The 19,763-nt window shown below is 35.8% G+C and overlaps 1 protein-coding gene across 1 annotated transcript in view; it reads left to right on the top strand.

Annotated features, from left to right (window-relative positions):
• LOC122809162 (IgGFc-binding protein-like) overlaps positions 1-19,763 on the top strand; it is a 351,155-nt gene that overhangs the window by 313,835 nt on the left and 17,557 nt on the right. Inside the window, exon 19 of the mRNA XM_044080449.1 lies at positions 10,737-11,117. Coding sequence (XP_043936384.1) covers positions 10,737-11,117 — 381 coding nt within the window. The remainder of the gene's footprint in view (positions 1-10,736; positions 11,118-19,763) is intronic.

Genomic DNA, 19,763 nt, shown 5'->3' on the forward strand with positions numbered 1-19,763 from the left:
TTACAGTTATGTTTAAAATATATACACTACACAAGAATATGAAAGAGAAAATTTTTCACTTCAGTTAATACTAGCAGAACCTTTGAGATTAAGCACTGGATTATATGGAATACATATTGCATCTATGGTAGTATGCTCATGCAATGCATTTTATGCAGGCCAAATGACAAGACCATTGAAACACTGGATTTCACTTCGTATAAACTATATTAATTACAGAAGAGAGCATAAACCATTTTATCTAATGCATTTAAACACAATAATGCAGTGTTCTCCTTTGCTGGAGTAGAAAGAGTGAAAACTAAAGGGATTCCTATGAATGAATGGCATTCTATCTTGAACAGGAAAGAACATTTTTGAATTATAACCTTGTAAGCCTTATACTCTTGGGTATGAATAAAATGTATGAAATATGACATTAGTGATGAATGTGTTCATGGTATTTAATGTATTCATAAGTAAGTTGTTCAAATTGCATTGAGTACATGGAAATATTTAATTGTAGACAAGGGTGACACTGTAGGAACATAGGCTATAACATATATGGGTAACTTTAATTTTAAAATAATTAATGCCTGTGGAGGCAGTCACTGACTTGGGGAAACCTTTCCTTTATGGATGAGTAAACTTTGTTTTTTTTTTGAAAGTGTACTTAGTTTTGTCTGTTTGATGTAAGTTAAAAGGGGATGATAGATTCTAAAAATGTATTTAATTCCTTGCTTGAGTGTTTTCTCTGAAGTACATGGTTCTGAAAATAGTGACACTGTTTCACATGAAGATGAGAAAAAGGAGCTAGATGAGAGTTCAACCTGCCAAACATTAACGAGTGCATATAAGCTAAAACCTGGAAATATACATTCAAAACAAATGTCTTGTATAATAAGTGGGAGTAGCAGCTTTCTTTCAAAATGGCTGCTCTACACATACTGTCATGGAATCCAAATGGCCTTACAGGTATAGACAAAAAGTGAAGAGTACTGAATTATGAATATATGTGTGTGAATGAGAGGGAGGATAGTGAATGGTGAGGATGCAGGGAGTAGAGTTGGTGAAGGTGGATGAGTTTAAATACTTGGCTCAACAGTTCAGAGTAATGGTGAGTGTGGGAGAGAGGTGAAGAAGAGAGTACAGGCAGGGTGGAGTGCATGGAGAAGAGTGTCAGGAATGAATTGTGACAGACGAGTATCAGTAAGAGTGAAAGGGAAAGTCTACAAGAGTTAGTGAGACCAGCTATGTTACATGGGTTGGAGACAGTGGCATTGACAAAAAGGCAGAAGTCATAGCTGGATGTGGCAGAGTTAAAGATGTTAAGATTTGCACTGGGTGTGAGGAGGGTAGACAGGATTAGGAAACAGTATATTAGAGGGTCAGCCCAGTTTGGACTGCTTGGAGACAAAGCCAGAAAGGTGAGATTGCATTGGTTTGGACATGTGCTGAGGAGGGATGCTGGGTATATTGGGAAAAGGATGCTAAGGATAAAGCTGCCAGGTAAGAGGAAAAGAGGAAGGCCTAAGATAAGGATTATGTATGTGTGAGAGAGGACATGCAGGTGGTTGGTGTGACAAAGCAAGATGCAGAGGACAGGAAGAAATGGAAACTGTTGCTGTGGTGACCCCTAATGGGAACAGCCAAAAGAAAAAAAAGAAGACTGAATTACGTCAAGTAATGCAGGGTGCAAACAGTAATATTGCAGGAGACATATTTGAATAGAAATGAGAATGTGAATTTGACAAAGGAATTTAGGGTGGACATTCAGCAGGATATCAGAAAAAAAGCAGTAATAAAACTGATTCCTAGGGGGCTCCAATAATGAAATAAGAGGGAAAAAGACAATAATGACAGATTTGTGTCTATAAGGGCTTAGTGCCAAGGGAAGATACTTATGCTGGCATAATGTATATTCCACCTAAAACTCCAATGCTGGAGCTTAAGGCGATCTTAGGAGATATAATTGGACTTCAGCAGGGGATATTTTTAATAATGAGGACTGGAACTTGGTTTGCAATACTGAGGATGTTTTGGGAGCTGGTGTAGAAGGTAAAATATAACTAGAGATCATATTTTTCTGCTGAAATATACAGAATATTTGACATGGAGCTTGTGAGCTTTGTAGTAGGTACTCAAATATTTACATATTATTCTCTGATTAGGTTGTATATAAATTACATTTCACAACAGCATGTGTATTTGAAGCACAGCTCCATCGAAATATCAAGTTCTTCTTTCCAAAGCATGATTTTTCTTCCCTGGAATACAACAATAAACATGTCACATACAGAAAAAAAACACCATTTAATAATTATTTCATTTGTTTTATGTCTGAACTTATTTCTGTTTGCCTTGTCACCTGTTACATTATAAAGGCTTCAAAGGGTGATAAAGTAGTTAGGTCAAGTCATTTATGCCAACTACAGAGCCATTAAAAAAATAATAGTTCTTAAAAATGGCCTTTAAATATGCCCTATCAGTCACAGATTGTCAGCATCACACCTCAGATAAATAGTGTAGCCTGGAGTCTTTCAAGCTTAATGTGATGTTCAGTCTTGGAGTGTGGTTCTCCTTTAATTGAAAGCTTTGACGTATATCCAATAACTATTTCATAAAGATAAAAAGACAAGGTAATAAAATAAAACTGAGATGGTGGCACTTTCTTGGTTACCTGTTAAAAAAAGAGGAATTCAAGAAATATGTTTTAGAAATGGTTCAAGAATTATCAAGAAAGACAGAAATTTCTTCAGAATGGATAGCTACTGATTGAAATAAAATAAAAATGGAGTTTAAAAAGCAGGGTAGAAATAAACAGACAGCATGTGAAGAAGAGGTTCGAGACACACTCAATACTAAACACAGGTCAGGTTTTCAGAATGTAAGACCTAGTGAATATGCAGCATTGTGTGAATTATGTGAGCTGACCTCTACTCAGATCTGTCCAGCAGACAAGGGTGGTACCGTAGTGGTTATGAATATGGGGTTTTACTTTGAATGCATGTCGTTGATGTAATCTGATGTTTCTACTCTAGTGGAATATGAGGCTAATACATTACTTAAGAAAGTTTATGATAACTTATATGATTTCCATAAGAGTGGGTTCACTATTTTGCAATTATTTGAATTTTTGTTACGGAACATTATTTTATACTGCCTATATATGGTTTACCTAAGACCCATAAAAAACATTTAAAACCACCAGTGTGATGTCATGGTTGGATAATAGAACTGTTTTCCATCAACATAGACAGAATGCTATGTCCAATATTAGATAATGTTAATACAGTACTGAAAGACACCAGACATTTTGTTTCAAATCTATATCTCTGGTCCAGGGATTATTGTCTAAGTTACTTTTTGTTGGTCACAATGGATGTGAACTCTCTTTACTGTAATTCCAAATGATGAAGGTAGAGAATATATTAGACTTTTTTGTCCCCTAGGTCTAAATATATTTAATCCAAAATTGAATTAATCTGTTTTTTACTGGATCTCATTTTGGACAATAATGTTATTTCTAATAACACATATTACTTACAGAAAATTGGCATAGAAATGGGCACAGTTTGTGCCAACCACTACACCAATGTGATTTTTTGGGAAACTGCCATGGTACTGAATGGGAATTCATTTACTAAGCATATTAAATACTATGGTTGCTTTGTGGATGATATTTTTATAATTCGGACTGGGTCAGATACAATGTTACAATATTTTGTTAGATATTTACATGACCCCCCCCCCCATCTTTCTTAAAGCTTGGTGTTAAAAATTCAGATAATTCTATTTTCTTATTATACATTTTGGTTGGTAAGAACCATGTCAGATCACATTCCACTACCTTATTTAAGAAAACATTTAAGAAACATAGCATTCTACTTCATACAAGTATGCATCCCCACCATGTAAATGCAAATGTCTTAAATGGACAGTACCTTTGAGCCACTAGGCTTAATGATAAAGATACTACTATGACTATTTATTTACTGACATGCATAATGAGTTTTTAGCTAGAGGGTATACTGAGATTAAAGTTGATAAAGTGATTCAAAATGTTCTTAGATGTAGAAATGACTCTGCTAAGCATTTCTTTTCATAACAACTGTATCAAGAAAGATGTATAGAAAGGAAGTTAAGAAATAATAGTAACTTCAGGATGATTTCAACATAGTCTAATGACATTGGCCTCATTTGTAATGCTATTAGGAAAAATTTGTCACTACTAATGGCTGATGATAAACTTACAGAATTACTAGGTCAGCAACCTAGATTTTGTTTTAAGAATGGTCCAACTCTTAAATGGAGGCTCTATTATAATTCTCTTAGATCTAAATATCATCTTATATATACCAGATTAGGTACTTTTGCATGGAAAATCTGCAACGGTTGACAGCACATTTTTACTATATCGAATTTCACTCATCCTGTCAGTGGACGTGTGTACAATTTTAATTTTTTGCTAATTGTAAGAGTAGTGATTCGGTTTATTTAGCTATATGTAAAAGAATGCCAATGTTTCTACATAGATAAATCCAACCAGACTTGGAGTGAATGAATTTTAGAACATCTATATGATATTACAAGAGAGAAGACATGTAATGCTTTAGCAAAGCATGTATATATGGCAGGCAGAGATCATTTGTTTGTTTGTTTTTTTTGTTTGTTTTTTTTTTTTACAATTATTACATGTCATTTCTAGGGGTGGGGATGAGTTTAATCACACTGAATGTTTAGAGATTAAATGGATTTTAGAATTGCAAGCTGATAAGGGGATGGATTTGAATGAAGTTATGTCTTTAAAACCTATACTGAAATCATGTACATTAATTCACTGAGCGAATATTTAAATACTTTTAATTTTCCTGTTGAGCATTGTCCGATGAAGCACCGAATGGGCATGAAAGCACATACCTATTACATTAATAAAATCTTATGTTTTACTATCTTGAATATTATTTTGAGCTCATCAGCTGTGTTAACTGATCTGTATATTACACTGATTTTCTTCCTTGCATTTTTGCAGGATGTACATTTAAGTAATACATGATGTTCTAGATATTTGCAAGTGCCCATAACTAACCATAGCCCAGAAATTACTCTCAGTATACCTCTAGCTAAAAAAATCATTACGTATGTCATGTTACTCGAATACATAAATGTGCTAAAGACTGGCCTCTTGTTAAGCACCATTCTCAACATATATGAGTTCTGAAGTAGCAGTGTTAATGTTAATACTAGTTTTTTTCCCCCATTCTTTCTTTTCAGTCTTTTGCTGCCCATTTCCCAGTCATAAATCTCTTTAAATACATAGCAATGGGTTTGCTGCTGTGACACTTAATGTTTTCTAGTGTCCATGGTCTGCTTAACTAATTTGGCTATTAATGCAGATATATATTTTTAACACCTTTACTGAATTATCACCTGTGACATAGGCACATTCACATTTATATAAAAGTAATCATATTACCTCTCAACCTGTTAATGCAAAAAATCTGGACAAAGCTTGACAAAATGGGGGTTCAAATAGGAACATATTTTGAATATTCCTCTTATAAACTTAGAAAGTTGCTAGAGTAACATGATTTGTTTTAATATACATTTTCTGAAGGATTTGAAGTCTGAAACTCAAATGTATGTCATTATTTAGTGACTTCAATCCTGAGATCATTCCAGTGATTTGCCAGGAAAAAAGAGGAACAGGCCAAAAATATGTGCCAAAAATCTGGACATTCTGCTAAAATCTGTACAGTTGAGAGGAATAAATTTCAAGTTAAACTTAGCAAACATTATGCTTCACATATATTGCTATATATTATAAAACATAAGCAGCATTACATAAATTATTCAATTCCTGTCCCCTTTTTAAAAAAAAGAACTTACTTATTAAACCATAATTTATTACATAAGCTATCATATGCTTATATAAACGAAAACAAACCACACTGACACAATCCTAGTTGCAAACATTTTACATAACAAACTATACTGACACACTCCCAGTTGCAAACATTATATATCACTTATAATCTACCCAATTGTTTTCAGTCAAACATTACATAGATTACTTAATCACTGCCTTCTTTTAAACCTCAATCCTCCCCCTGTATGTATTGTTCCCACAATTTCCATTTTTTTCCTATTTAGTTTGCTCCTACTTTTTTCTAAAGATCTCAATTCCAGTTGATTTATCTCTGTTACTATATCCACTACTTCTAATATAGTTGGTTTAGATTTTGATTTCCATTTTCATGTAATTGCTTTTTTGGCAGCCACCATAATTAGAGACAGCAAAGCCTTACCATGTCTAGGCAATTCCGATTCAGTTTCATAACTCAGAAAAAATACCACCCTCATTGCACCGACCTGCTCACCCAGCATCTCCAGTAGTACATCCTGGAGGAAATCCTTAAAGTTCGTCAACTCACTGCACTCCCAGAAAATATGTTCCTAATTACTTCTTTCTTCCCTGTCACACCTCCAACATTTGCTGTATATATGAGGAAAAATTCTCTGGAGTCTGCTTGGGTTATAAAAATATCTATGCAAACATTTCCAAAATCTTAAATCTTCTAGGTTTGTTATAAATGCATATACTGATCCAGTTAGTGTGACATATTTTCTTTATAAACTATACTGATAACATTCCTCTAGGCACCATTTTCAAAAGTGACAAAAACAGACTTGAATTAAATATAGACATATTAGAGTTTAAAGTGCACCATTGATTCATTTACTGCTGTTTCTATGTTCATATAGTTAAAGAAAATATTTTTCTCATTGAAAATTGTCAATATAGTCAGTTGGCTTAGTGTCACTGCTTTATCTCTGTGACATGACTGCTCTCTTTGTCAGTAATGGTGTTTGTAGTGATCTGTATCACCCTGGCACATGTGACTGCACCTCTCTCTTACCAGTTCTGCCTTTTTGTCTCTCTTTCTTTTTGTCCCTCTCTCTCTCTCTCTCTCTTTAGAGTCACTGAACTTACGGATGGCTAGTTGTGAGACTCTTACTTTTTATATAATGCACAAAAATGCTCATTTCTATGACTGAGGTACAGCAGCAAAGGTTTTTCCTTCCCTCCATTCTCCGTCCCTCCATTTTTCAGTAACCTCACTGTTGATTATAATTGGAATACTACAAGGGAACAGCAGCATATATACAAAGTTTGGGTTCATTGCCCCCTACAGAAGCACACTGTTAAAATGCAGCTTCAGCAACTTCCTTGCTAAATATAGCTACATTTGAACAATATGTTTCTGAATAAATGCCCATATCCCCTTTCTCACTTTCTGTTTCTGCATCTTTCTCTACCAAAAGAACTGGCTGACACAAGTACTTAAACAGTTTCATAGGTTCATAGGTTCATCAGATGTTACTAGGTTATTGACCTGAGGGTCTTTACAAGCCTAGCTGTTAAATCCCCATATAATACTAGATGAGAGATATCACCTATGCCTAAGTTTTTTTTAACAAGGACTACCCATGTCGAGGAGAGAAGCTGGGCAATCCCCAGCAGGAATTTATGGTTTTCCATCCAGTCATCTGGGTTGTGCTTAAATAGGGTCATGGAGGTGCTCTGCTTGATATGGATTGGAAGTCTATTCCAGAGGAGTGGCAACCTCTGAGAGATGTATCTGTCTGTCCAGCAGGTCCTGTTTATGTCACAGGCTAGATTGAGATCCCTGGAATGGGTGACTCTGGTCCCATTTGACTTACAGATGTGCAGCATTTCCATTAGATTTGGGTCAGAGATAACCCTGTAAACCAGACATAAGTCACCTCTAAGTTGTCTATACACTGATGAGTACGGAGTGACTTTAGTCTGCCCATATAAGACATGTGCTAGAGACCCTGAATTTTCTTAGTTAGGAATCTCTGAGGTCTCTCAAGTTGCTGCAGGTGTCTAGTACAGTCATACCAAAAGGAACTATTTATTAAACAATAGGTCACAGTCAACTTGTGTTGCCAGGTCTCTCACTACTGATGTAATCTAAGTATTCTAATTTCATTTTATGAGAGTTTTTCCAATCATTTTATTGTGGATGAGTCTGATTATGTTATTTTAATCTCTTAATAAGCTTTTTCTTGAACTTCAACACTCTTAATGATTATGCCATGTTACTTTAACTCTGCTTCTTTGATTTGAATGTTTTGATAACCAGAAAATAATGTTTTGCTTGTCCTTACAAAAAATGACAAGTGTAATACACCACCTATTATTAGTCTTTAAAGCAAGTTTGTACTGTAAAAATACTGTCTGGTAAATGCAATTTTATTTCAGTGTTTATCATGATAATCCATGTAAAATTACTGTGCTGGCAACAGAAAAAATTAATACACATCTTTAAAGTTTTTTAATGCACAGTAGTGCAAAAAGCAATTGATATTGGCTGTAAACTGTACTTTTGCTACATAAGCCTAAAAGTTATGACCCTAAATCCTAGGGCACTGCAGTAGTGATGATCCTCCACTAAGATAGACCCAACATGGACCCTAGAAGCTACAAAACCATCAGTCTTATGAGTCTTATGTATAAAGTCACAGGGCACATCACTACCGACCTCATTAATCATAACATCACAAATCTGATAAGGCGTGACACACAACAATTAAGCTTTGCAAAGGGTAAGTCATACCTACTAAATCTTGGAAGCTTTCTTGAAAGGTTCACACAGGCATTGGACAGCGAGCATAATGTCTAAGATGCCTTGAAATGGTCAAAGCATTAGACAATACGCCACATGAAGGAATCGCAAATAAACTAATGATATTAGCATTGATGATCCCTACATGTTAAGATGGATAGCAAACTGGTTCAAGAAAGAAATCCACATTGTCAGAGTTGACTCCTCCTCCTCAACCAGAAAATGGTGACCTATGATGTTCCCTAGGGAGCTGTGTTTTCTGGCCTCAAAACTTGTTACAATGATCTCTGAATACCCAAATTTGCTAATGGCTTTAACTTGCATGTACTTTCAAAGTCAACCCAAGATACTTATATCCTTCAAAATGAATTAACTTGAGTCAATACCAGGTGCACTGAAAAACTGCTTAAACAAAAATGCCAGGAAATGCACCATCATCCCTTTCAGGAAACAGCAAATTATTTCAAACTACTACATTAACAACAAAAAAACTATCATGCAAGTCAATAATAAGAGACTTAAGTAGCTAGATCGATAGTTCCCCTTTTCTTTCATCATCATGAGACAATAATGCTTATAACTCTCAAATAATTGTCAAAAGTATCTCTTCTTAACCCAAGGAAGTAATTGTTCCCTTATAATCTGACCTGGTTAGACCTCTGTATAGAATACAATGTACCCTATGGCATATATATTACTAGACAAATAAAAAAAATAAAAAAAAAAACATAGTGCTTCCTAACAAAAGTTAACTCTGGCCTGAAAAATCTTAACTACCAGGAAAGACTGCAGTCTTGGTACTTTTGCTCAGTGCTATATATGCTCTTGAGGAGGGACATACACCTTGTTTACTGTGCCCTCAGGGATCCTGCTAGTCTTAACATAATTTTTCTCAATGAATTGAATAGTGCAGCTAACACTAGAAGAAGAAAATGCAGCCTACATCTCTAAATAAGTAAAACTAGATGGAGGAATAGGTTCAACACCCAGTGCCACTCTGAACTCTGAATAAGGCTCCTCCTACAAGTCAAGCAGTGGAATTCCCTGTCAGTTTGCAAAGATAACTTGGAACAACATCATGGTACCCTTAATATTTTTCAGAGACTTAAGGGCCTTGTAAGTCTTGAAAGTGATGTTATTAGTGGAGAGCAGTTATTGGCAAAGTACATATGGGCTCTCGTCAAGCTGCTTTATATAACTTATGATCCTATGATCTAAAATGTTTTAGCTAAAATGGTTTTAAATATTCTGAAATTTCACAGAAATTTTCAGACAAGTCAAGCAATTACATTTCCTTGAAAGTGCATTTTTCTACATGGATATCTAGACCCAGAGTGATAGTTTTTAAAAATAAAGCATACATGCTAATATGCCAGATACATTTTTGAAAGATGTGTGTGGTAATTTATTAAAGTTCTATGGATTTAAATGAATGAGAAGTTAATCATTCTGTACAACCTTGCACTGTTAAATATGGGTCATTCTGTACAACCTTACACTGTTAAATACGGGTGTCATTTAATCCATGTTTTTTTTTTGAAACATGAAGGGGACCACGAGAAAGAGAGAGACAGAGGAAATGGGAGAAAGCTCAGAGTACATACCAGTAAAATCACAATCTACTTTCATATAACAATGTTAATATGGAAAAGTATAGAAATATTAATAAAGGAAAATGTGGATGTGCATAATATACATAATCCGATACAAAAGCAAACTAGCAGAATGTCACATGTCAGCAAGATATATCTCAAAAGAATAGAAATAAAGGACTAAAATGGGGGGAAAGAATTTGTTAATGTGAGAAAAGAATGTATATTATTCTGATTTTTTTCCTATATAGAGCAAGTACTTGGTACATAAATAATTTTGCCAATCTATATCTCCACAATCGTCAACATATCTAAAAAGATTGTTAATTAGTAACTAAAGGAGTTGCACTACATAAAAAAACCTGCTGCTCATAATCGCTAGGATTTACAACAGAGCCACATACATGTAAGAATGATTTGGTACTCAGACATCCAGACATCAAGGCAGACAAAATACTGAACATCTTCTATTACTTAAATAGGTTAACTTTTTTTTCTGTTTTTCCTCTAGATTGATGAAACAGTAGTTAATCCGGATTGTACAGAATCATGTACCTGCTATGCCAATGATGGTGTCATTTGTGAAAACATAACATGTTCAAACTCTCTGATCTGCTCATTGAAAAATGGTGTCCGTGGATGTTTTAAAAAAGAAGCAACTTGCTTAATTAAACAAGGTGGACAGCTGCTATCTTTTGATGACCTGACAGTGCAATTTCAGACAAGTGGAGCATATGAAATAGTTTCACTGTGTGATGCTAAATCACCTGCCTGGTTCAGGGTGATCGTTGACATCCAGTTCTGCAACAGAAAGAAGTCCCTTTCAGCAACAACTGTCTTTGCCTTCATTGGTAATCATTTCATCATCATAAACAAAGACAAAGAGTGTTGGGTAAGTCAATGTGCAGACTGCTGTAATTTCCTCAGTTTTACTGGAAGTAACCTAAATATCTTTTGATCGCTTTGGCATTATTTGCTGTATTTTTGTTAAATTAGTATGCTGCAACTACTAAGAAACTAGAAACAATGTCATTCCCACTGCTTAGTTATTTACTGAAGCATGTTAACTGGCAATAACCCACTCAATATTTTTTTTAAGTTTACGAAACTCTGGAAAGGATATTCAAAGATAAAGTTTTTGAACAATATATTTAAAAAATCCTCAACTGGTGAAACCCAGAGTATAAATTTTTTTAATTGTAATGGAGGTGAGTATATAACCAATTGATTATTAAAAGAAAACATATATTAGATAATATAGCTTAAATAATTCAAAATGAGACCTAATGTGTCCATATGCAAAAAGATTTATTTCATCCTAGAATCGGCATTTTATATGTTGAAAACTAAGAGGTAATGGCAACACCTTACACAGCTCTAATCATTACAGAAATGCTATGAGAAACTTTGGAGGTCATACAAGGAGTGTAATATCAAGTTGCAGGAAGGAATCCAGAAAGAAATTCACAATGAGGGATTGTGAGACAGAGAAGAAAGGATATGACAAGAGATTAGGGGAGCGAAAGAACTTCTCATTAGATGTCACAAACTGGCAATAAAAGACGATATGGGTACACAACATCATGACAGGGATTTACAAAGTGCTTATCCTGAACAAGAAAAATTGGATGGAAAGGCCCAACAGATAGCAATTTGTAAAGGCCTAAACACTTTCAGGATTGATGAAATACCTCTCCACGATGAGGTTTATAAATGCATGAAATGGACTAATAGAATGAGTGGTAAAGAGGAGTTCAAAGATGCATTCCAGACAGCATAGGCAAGGTGGCATTGGAAGGCAATTGAAGCTTGGTAGTGAAGAAAGGTAGAATGCATAATGCACTTAGAAATTAAACTAAATAGCCCTACTGTCTCCTTCTACCATCAAGCAAATGTAATAAACTGAAATGAAAGGAATAAATACAATGAATTCCAGATTTTATTAAAACTACACTAAATGTTTTATACCCCAAACATCAAAAACAGATAAACAGATGGCTAGCGCTTTAACAGTGACCTGGACAACATGGGACTGAAAAGCAGACACAGAGTATGAACATTTTATCTAAGTAGGGAAAGGTACAAAGGGGTTGTACCTGCTTGGCTCTTTTCTACTGAATCGATGTCAAATGCTTTGGATAAATTTATAAAATGATATCTCACTGATTATCTTTTATTTTATTTAATCATTACAAATGATATAAAGTGTATAAATTTGGCAGAATTTAATTACTGACTCTACTTAGAGCTATGAGAAATACCTATGGGCAATAAATAATTTATATATAAGAACACTTGCCAACAACACATTAAACAAAAGATATGGATATGCATACTGTAGATCAGAGTGTAAAATGTGTGCTATATCTTTAAGAAGCATATGAGGCTGTGCATGCATGCATAAATTCCAGATACGTGCAATCCCTAGTGTCATTTTGTAGAAGCAGCCAGAGAGTGAGCATGCATGATTGTAGTTGTTAGTTTGTATATAAGTTGCTTAAGTTATAGTCAGTAAGCCTCTATAGTGATGTGCTTGTATACAATAAAGCTACTTGAACAGAACCCATGAAGACTCATTTATCCACGTCCTAACACAAAAACGACATGGTGTCAGAACTGGGATGAAGAGAGGAGAATATTTGGAGCCATGAGATGTGATGATGACAGTGAAGGTAAAACCAAGAGAAAACCAGAAGGAATCAAAGATAATAAGAAATAACACAAATTATGTACTCGATGCAAAAAAGGGGCATTAAAAGGGCACAAACTGCATTTTCTGCAATCAGAAAGTACAAAAAGTTTAAGATAGAAGTATTTGATGAAACAATTAATAGTAAAGCAGAAAATGAGTATATCTAAAGCAAAACAATTATTTTAAGGCAAAGTTGGTCATGTGTAGAGTAAAACAAGCACAAAAAATACATTGGGCATGAAAAGGGCTTAAATGAGCAAAACCAATATAATAAGAAAAGAAGAGGGCATATTAAGCAAAAAATAAAGCAAGGCAACTGTTTATGTTTTGGGCAAAGTGCTACGTTTGGACATAACTATGACTTTGTATTGTATCAAGGACGTAACTAAAGTTATTCAAAGTATCTCACACTGTGTAAAAGTGCTTAAAGTGTATGATTATTACTGTGCATGTACTTTGAAGATTTTGTGCAAAGTGCAACTATATCATGCAATCCAGTCAGAGTATAGCTATTCTGAAAAGTTCTTGTGCTTGGTGCCTCCATTACAGAGTGCTTCTTGTACTGTGAAGAGTTGCCTAGCAAGGTAATGCCATTTTGGGACATTTCAGTGTGCTGAATGCAGTTATTCGCAAAGTGCAATTACTTCAAAAGTTATTGCATTTTGGGCAACAGATGTTCAATTTGTTCATATTGTGCAATTGCTTGACATGTTTCTTACACTGATAAGAGGTGCTTTCTTGCAAAAGACAAAATTACAAGAGTATTACAGTGCTTGTGAATTACTCAGTCACATTGTAAAGTTCTCGAATGTTTCTCTTAAAGTGATGAATTTAGCAAGTGATGATGCATGACTTTAGCTTTTCTGCCTTCATCAATAAAGTTCCAAAAGGGTAGCAAGTGATGGTGTATTAGTTTAGCATTTCTGTTTTTAATGATAAAATTCTAAAACTATTGAAACGCCCGAGAAGTTTATCTCACAAAGTCCAGTAAAGTATCAAACAGCCCGAGAAGATTATTTTGCAAATTCCAGTTATTCAAAAGTACTATGAGTTTGTTAATTTGCATAATTCCAATAAGCCCGACAAAAGTATAAGTTTAGTGCACAAAAGCATTGGGCATATACTGTTTATGCCAGAAACATATGCATATGTGCATGTGTGTGTGTGTGTGTGTGTGTGTGTGTGTGTGTGTATGTGTGTGTGTTAGAATATTGCAGAGAAATGGAGAATATTTGAGCAAGATTAAGATATTTCCATACAAACAGCTTATGCAGATTGAGATGCGTGCACCAAGGTATTCATTTTGCTAAATCTAGCAGGGTCTGAGGCCATAGAAAGAGAGCACTCATTTGTGTATGCACCAGCAGTGTATGAAAAAGAAGGTGGAGACTGCCATATTATTGTACATGCTGAAGTAAGGGAAGACTCTATGTGTTTAAGTGCAAGTTCAGAGAAATGTGCAGCCTCCAGACGAATATTACATTAGAGACGCACTTGTATTACACAAGCAATCAGATACCAGGGAAAACATTTACAGCTTGTATACCTCACTTGAGAAACAGAGCTAAAATGTGTCGGTATGGTGATCTAAAAGATGAGCTGATAAAGGACAGGCTTGTATGTGGTATTAATAGTGCTGTTGTGAGAAATATTTTACTTTGTGACAGTGATTTAACATTGAGCAAAGCTCAGCTCCATGAAGTGATAGAAAAACATACAAGAATGCTTGTGAGTGACAAGTGCATGGTTTCAGTTGACTCCAGAGCAAGTATAGGTAGCATGCAACATGTGACAAACAGGAACGAGCCTAAACACGTGGCAGCAACAGGATTTCCAAAGAAACCACAAGGTTTTCTAGAAAATTACAGGAAAAGTGCAAGCTTCAGCTCCAGGTCAGTGCAGCATAAACATGAATCAGTGAACCCAAATCTCTTTAGCTTATCTCATCAGCATACTCATTAACAGATCAATTAAGGAGCCCCTTGTCCCAGAATCTGGAAAAAAGCATTCATTCTCCCCTTACACAAAGGTGGCACCAACACAGACACCACAAACTTTTGACCCATAGCTATTCTCTCACCCCTTGCTAAAATACTGGAAAAATGCATCCATGCCCAAGTCCTCAACCATCTACTTGAAAATCAAATTCTGTCACCCACTCAGCATGGTTTCAGACCAGGGCACAGCACCACTTCTTTCCTTCCTTGATACATTTAACCGGGCACGGGATTCTGGTAAAATAATCGCTACTCTTTTCGTCGACCTCTCCAAACCTTTTGATACCATTTCCCACACTATCCTCCTCTCTAAACTATCTACTCTCCACATTTCCCCACCTACCCTACTGTGGTTCAGTAGCTATCTCTCCAATAGGCAGCACTACTCTCCCTTCTTCAATACTTCCTCGGGGTACCCCAAGGCTCCATACTTGGTCCTGTCTTATTTAGCATCATTATTAACAACTTTCACACCACTCTCCCACACTGCTCAGTAATCCAGTATGTTGATGACCCTACAATAATATGCACTGCAAATTCCAGCTCTGAACCCCAGAAGATCACCTAGAATGCCCTCACTTCTATTGAATCTTGGATGCTTAACAACCATCTTGCCCTAAATCTAAAACAAACTCAACTAGTAATTTTTAGCCCTAAGAAAAACAATCCCCAAGATAAAAAGCTCTTCAGTATACAAGCCCAAGACAATACCGCTATAGCAATTGTCCCACACACTAAATTACTAGGCATTATTATAGATGAAAACCTAAACTTTGACCTACACATAAACAGTAACATCAAAAAAACACACCAAAAGCTCGGTATGCTGTACAGGCACCAACACTTTCTTAGCCTCTCTACTAGACAAACCCTTGTAACTACACTTTTATTACCCTCTCTCCTTTATGGTGCCCTCTCCTCACTAATATCCAAAATTCTACAAAATCCAAACATATATGTGTTACAACAGAATAGCCAAATTTGCCACCAAGGCCGAATTCTCATCCCTCCACTGTAACTCACTGAAACAATTAGGCTAGTTGGAACTCCCTCATCATCTCTCATTCGCCCACTTAACTAAAGCATACAAAATAATCTACAGACCCACAGACTGTCCTGCTCTGTCAACTCTACTTGCCACATACCAACCCAGCAAGCAACTAAGATCTGAAAATCATCTACTTCTAAAAGTAGAAAAGCCCACCTTACTGGCTGGTCAACTGCTTTACTCCTTCACCATTGCCAGACTATGGAACTCGCTTCCTCCTTCTATAAGAAATATGGGCAGCACCACCACCTTCAAAAAAACACTGAAAAATAATCTAAACTCTTCCTGGCTATGTACCTGCTCTATAACCTAACCTCTTCCCTCTCCTTATATTGTAACTAAATTCCTATGCATTTTACTACTAGTGACTGATGATACTTTATCCATATTTATTTTGTTTTCTTTCATCACTTGTGGATACTGGCACAATAAAGCTGATTCATTTATTTCCATTTTTACTACTCTGAATTCATCTGGCAACCAACTTAATTCCTGGTTTTATGTATATATTCTGTATATGTTACTGTAATCAAACCAACTAAATTCCTGACTTATGTATATATTCTGTATATGTTACTGTAACTACTATCTGTAACACTGTTTCTACTTCTGTAGCAATTAATGTTTAATTTTTTTTCTGTATCTATGTTCTTGTCAGAGCTTTTCTCCCCGGGCCTCCACAGAAAATGTTATTTATTTTATTTTTTATTTTTTTTTTATTTTACATTTGTTAACCGGGAAAGCCCGACTTGGAAAGAGCCAATTTTCAGTGGAAGCCTGGGGAGAAATGCTCCAGATGCATATCTTTGTAATGGGCTCTTTTAGGCCCAGTGGACTTTCCCGGTAAACAAATGCAATAAATAGACAATTAAATAAAATCTAGCTTTATAGTTAACTGTTGCAATAGTGGTATGAATCATGAGTCTAAAAGAGATACATGTTTAGCATTAGGTCAGCAATGTCACAAGTGTAAAAAATGAAACCATTTCCAAAAGTTTTGTAAATCAAGTCTCACACAGTTATAAAGAAAGGTCGCAAAAAAAAAATCAAGTTGATCAAGTAGACCCGAAACAGTCAACTTCCTATGTAGACTGTGTATCGGTGCTTGGTGAAAGAGCTGATGCAGTAAACATATTAACGAGAAGTGAAGTGTTTTGTACTGTCTGGATCAATGGAAAATCCACAGAGCTCAAAGTAGACACTGGGTCAAAGTGTAATGTTATGTCAGCAGACACATTTGCAAGAGTGAGAACTAACGAACAACTCAATGTGACCAGTGGTGCGAGACTTGTTGCTTATAGAGGTGAAAAAATTTAAACTGAATGTTCAGTAATGCTTCATGTTATCTGGGGGAGAACTGTTACAACTTGATATTATACATAGTCTGAAGACCAGTGCAATTTTTATTGGGTCTCAAAGATAGTTTAAGAATGATTCTGCTTTCTTTTGCTAAAGTTGTTCATCAAGTGAGTGCAGTTCCAAGTTCCAGTTTCTCCAAAGCCATTTTCTCAGAGTATGCTGATGTTTTCAATGACAAATTGGGCAAATATCCAGTTGTGTATTCCATGAAGTTAGACCTTGAGGTCACTCCAGTAGTCAGACCAGCAAGAAGAGTTCCAATAGCTGTGCAAGATAAAGTTAAAGGTCAGTTGGATAAAATTGTGCATCAGGGTGTGAGTTGTCCTGTCACAGAACCAAGTGAATGGTGTTATGGTAGCCACTCATAAAATAGGCTCAGATGAAAACAGAATATGCACTGACCCAACAGATTTGAACAAAGCATTAAAGAGACCATATCATCCAATGCACAGAGCTGAAGAAGTTGCAGCTCTAATACTGAATGCCACTGTATTTTCTGTTTTGGATGCAGAGTTCATTTTGGCAAGTGTTGCTTGATCGCAAATCCTCATTTCTAACTACTTTTGGTACTCCATTTGCCAGATACAGATTCCTAAGGAAGCCACTTGGAATAAATTTTGCAAGTGAAGTTTTTCAGCATGCAATGGAGCAAATTATTTGGGTTATCCTTCTGCTATAATAGTAGATGATCTATTGTTTTTTAAGCAATGGCGAAGCAGAGCATGGCAGAAACCTTAAGAAAGTTCTAGATAGAGCAAGTGAAGTGAACTTAAAGATCAATCCTCTGAAAGGCAAATTCAGACTTCCAGAAGTTACATACATATGACATTTGTTTTCAAGTACAAGGCTTGAGACCTGACCCGACCAAGCAAGCAGCTATTCTAGAGAATGAACTTAAAGATCACTCATCTGAAAGGCAAATTCAGACTTCCAGAAGTTACATACATATGACATTTGTTTACAAGTACAGGCTTGAGACCTGACCTGACCAAGCAAAAAGCTATTCTAGAGATGCCAGCGCCAGACAATGTACAAGGTTTACAGCAATTTCTGGGCATGGTCAACTATATTTAGGTAAATTTATACCAGACTTCAGTGAGCTGACATCACCTTTAAGAGAACTAACATGTAAAAATGTTGCATGGTCATGGCTGGAACTTCATCAGAAGGCATTTGAAGACCTTATGCAGAAAATTGCCACCCACCTATGTTAAAATACTATGATGTGAACAAACCAGTTATTTTTTCCTGTGATGCTTCAATGTTTGGCCTAGGCACAGTTATACTGCAAGAGGGCAGGCAAGTAGCCTATGTATCTAGAATACTAACCCAAAATGAGATGCAGTATGCTCAAATTAAGGAAGCGCTTTTGGCTATAGTATTTGCATGTTCCAAGTTTCATGATTATATTTATGGTCCAGCTGTTCAGATTAAAACTGATCATCAGTCTCTAGTTACTATGCTAAAGAAGCCTATGCATTCTGCTCCAGCGAGATTACAAAGAATGATGCTCAAATTGCAAAAGTATAATTTCAAAATGGTCTACACTAAAGGCATATTGCTCGATCTGGCTGATACCTTATAAAGATTGTATAGAAATACACCAGAACAGCCTGATGCAGAGTGTGATGTCAGTGCATATTTTTTCCACCGCTAGACTTGATAAGTTAAGAGGTCACACTCAGACTGATCCAGTTTCACAGAAGCTCAATCACTATATCAATGTCAGATGGTCCTCAAAGCAATCTAGTGTATCACCTGAGGTGCAAAGATATTTTCCTTACAAAGATGAATTGTTGATGAAAGATAGCATTATTTTCAATGGTCCTAAAACTGTTGTTCCTGCTTCCTTACAACACGAATATATTCAGATTTTGTATTGTGGTCACCCAGGATCCACATCCAGTAAGAGAAGAGAAACATAATTAGTATTTTGGCCTTCATTATCAAAATACATTGATAGAGTTATTTCTTCTTGTTCAGTATGCAATAGTACTAGACTGCATTTGCAAAAAGAACCACTTCACCTAAGTCCAATTCCTGAACTACCTTTGTCTACTATAGCAACTGATATCTTTGAGTGGAACAATCAACACCACTTAGTTTTAGTATACTCGTATTCAGATTGGTTTGAGATTACTCTGCTACCAAACCTAACCTTAACTGCTGTTATTTCTAAGTTGAAACATCATTTCTCAGTTCATGGTAGTCTGCACAGACTTTTTTCTGACACTGGTAATCAATTCTCCAACCAGTTGTTTCAGAAATTTGCAAAAGAATGGGACTTTGTACGTGTCACTACTTGTCCTGAATATCCTGTCTCCAGTTGTCTAGCTGAACGTGCAGTGCAAAGTGCAAAGCGATCGCTTGAAAGGTCAAAGCATGATAATACCAACATATTCTTGAATTTGTTTAATCTCAGAAACACACCCCGTGATGATA

Source organism: Protopterus annectens, chromosome 8.part0 (genome assembly GCF_019279795.1).
Source record: "Protopterus annectens isolate FY-2018-M chromosome 8.part0, PAN1.0, whole genome shotgun sequence".
Classification (NCBI taxonomy): domain Eukaryota; kingdom Metazoa; phylum Chordata; order Ceratodontiformes; family Protopteridae; genus Protopterus; species Protopterus annectens.